We start from the raw sequence: 1,096 nt of genomic DNA, 5'->3' as shown, positions 1-1,096 counted from the left end.
CTGCCCGGGTGAAGGCCGTGGATGGGGACGAGCAGTGGATCCTGGCCGAGGTGGTCAGTTACAGCCATGCCACCAACAAGTGAGTGACACCAGCCCCGGGGCTGCTCTCTGGTCACCGAACTTGCCTGGGCTGCCGCTCCGCTTCCCATCTGCACAGCAGGAGAAAAGCTCCCCAGAGGGTGCTCCCCAGAGGCCAACTGTGCAAAGAGCACCAGGTCCTCCCCCAGCCTCACTCCCCGACAGGGACTGCACCCCTGGCTGCGTCCACGTTTTCCTCCTTTTGTCCACAGGTATGAGGTAGACGACATCGATGAAGAAGGCAAAGAGTGAGTGTCTAGGCCAGGGCAGGGCACGGAGCCTGGGGGCAGCCTAACGGCTGGGAAGGAGCATCCCCACCTGGCCACATGTTGATATAAGTCCCTCTTCTCCCAGGAGACACACCCTGAGCCGGCGCCGTGTCATCCCGCTGCCCCAGTGGAAGGCCAACCCAGAGACGGACCCCGAGGCCTTGTTCCAGAAGGAGCAGCTCGTGCTGGCCCTGTATCCCCAGACCACCTGCTTCTATCGTGCCCTGATCCACGCACCCCCACAGCGGGTAAACCAGCCTCCATGGGAGAGGCCATGGGTGATGTCAGAACAGGCTGATCAGACAGACGAGGGATCCTCTCCCCCATCCCTCCCCTTGTCCTCATCTCACAGGCTCCAAGCTGACAGCACCCACCAGCTGCCCTCCCTCTTCCACTCCAGCCACAAAGGTCACCATCCCCTTGCAAGCCCTGGGAGTCTTGGCAAGCCCCGAGTCAGCGACTTCCTTTCTGCAGCCCTAGGAGAACCAGCTCTGAGATGGGAAGCTCCTGCCCTGAGCCCCGGGCTCCTACCGCCTTGTGCTCCTGGTGACATGGGACACAAGCCACCTGAGGCTAGGATCCCTACCTGCCACCATCTGGGTTGCCCTGGGTCCCTGAAAGGCAGCAGACCCTCCAGCTATGGCCCCATTAGGAAGGGAGTCAGCGCCCCATCCTCTCCCCACCCTTTTCACTGCCCTGGGTCTCTAGCCACTGAGAAAAGAGCTCTGTAGCAGCAGGGACTGGGCCAA

At 62.0% G+C, this 1,096-nt stretch overlaps 1 protein-coding gene across 1 annotated transcript; it reads left to right on the top strand.

Moving 5' to 3' along the window:
• Window positions 1–5: 5 nt before the first annotated feature.
• Window positions 6–1,096, top strand: LOC111534163 (SAGA-associated factor 29; the record flags this gene model as incomplete). The annotated part of the gene is made up of 4 exons (XM_026452685.1): window positions 6–79; window positions 291–326; window positions 433–595; window positions 700–1,096. Coding segments are annotated over 4 exons (285 nt in total), but the record flags the coding sequence as incomplete, so codon positions are not given.

The sequence above is a fragment of the Piliocolobus tephrosceles genome, unplaced genomic scaffold (genome assembly GCF_002776525.5).
Source record: "Piliocolobus tephrosceles isolate RC106 unplaced genomic scaffold, ASM277652v3 unscaffolded_38831, whole genome shotgun sequence".
NCBI classification, from domain to species: Eukaryota; Metazoa; Chordata; class Mammalia; order Primates; family Cercopithecidae; genus Piliocolobus; species Piliocolobus tephrosceles.
Note: the sequence above shows the minus strand (reverse complement) of the source record. Positions and strands in the feature narration are given on the sequence as shown.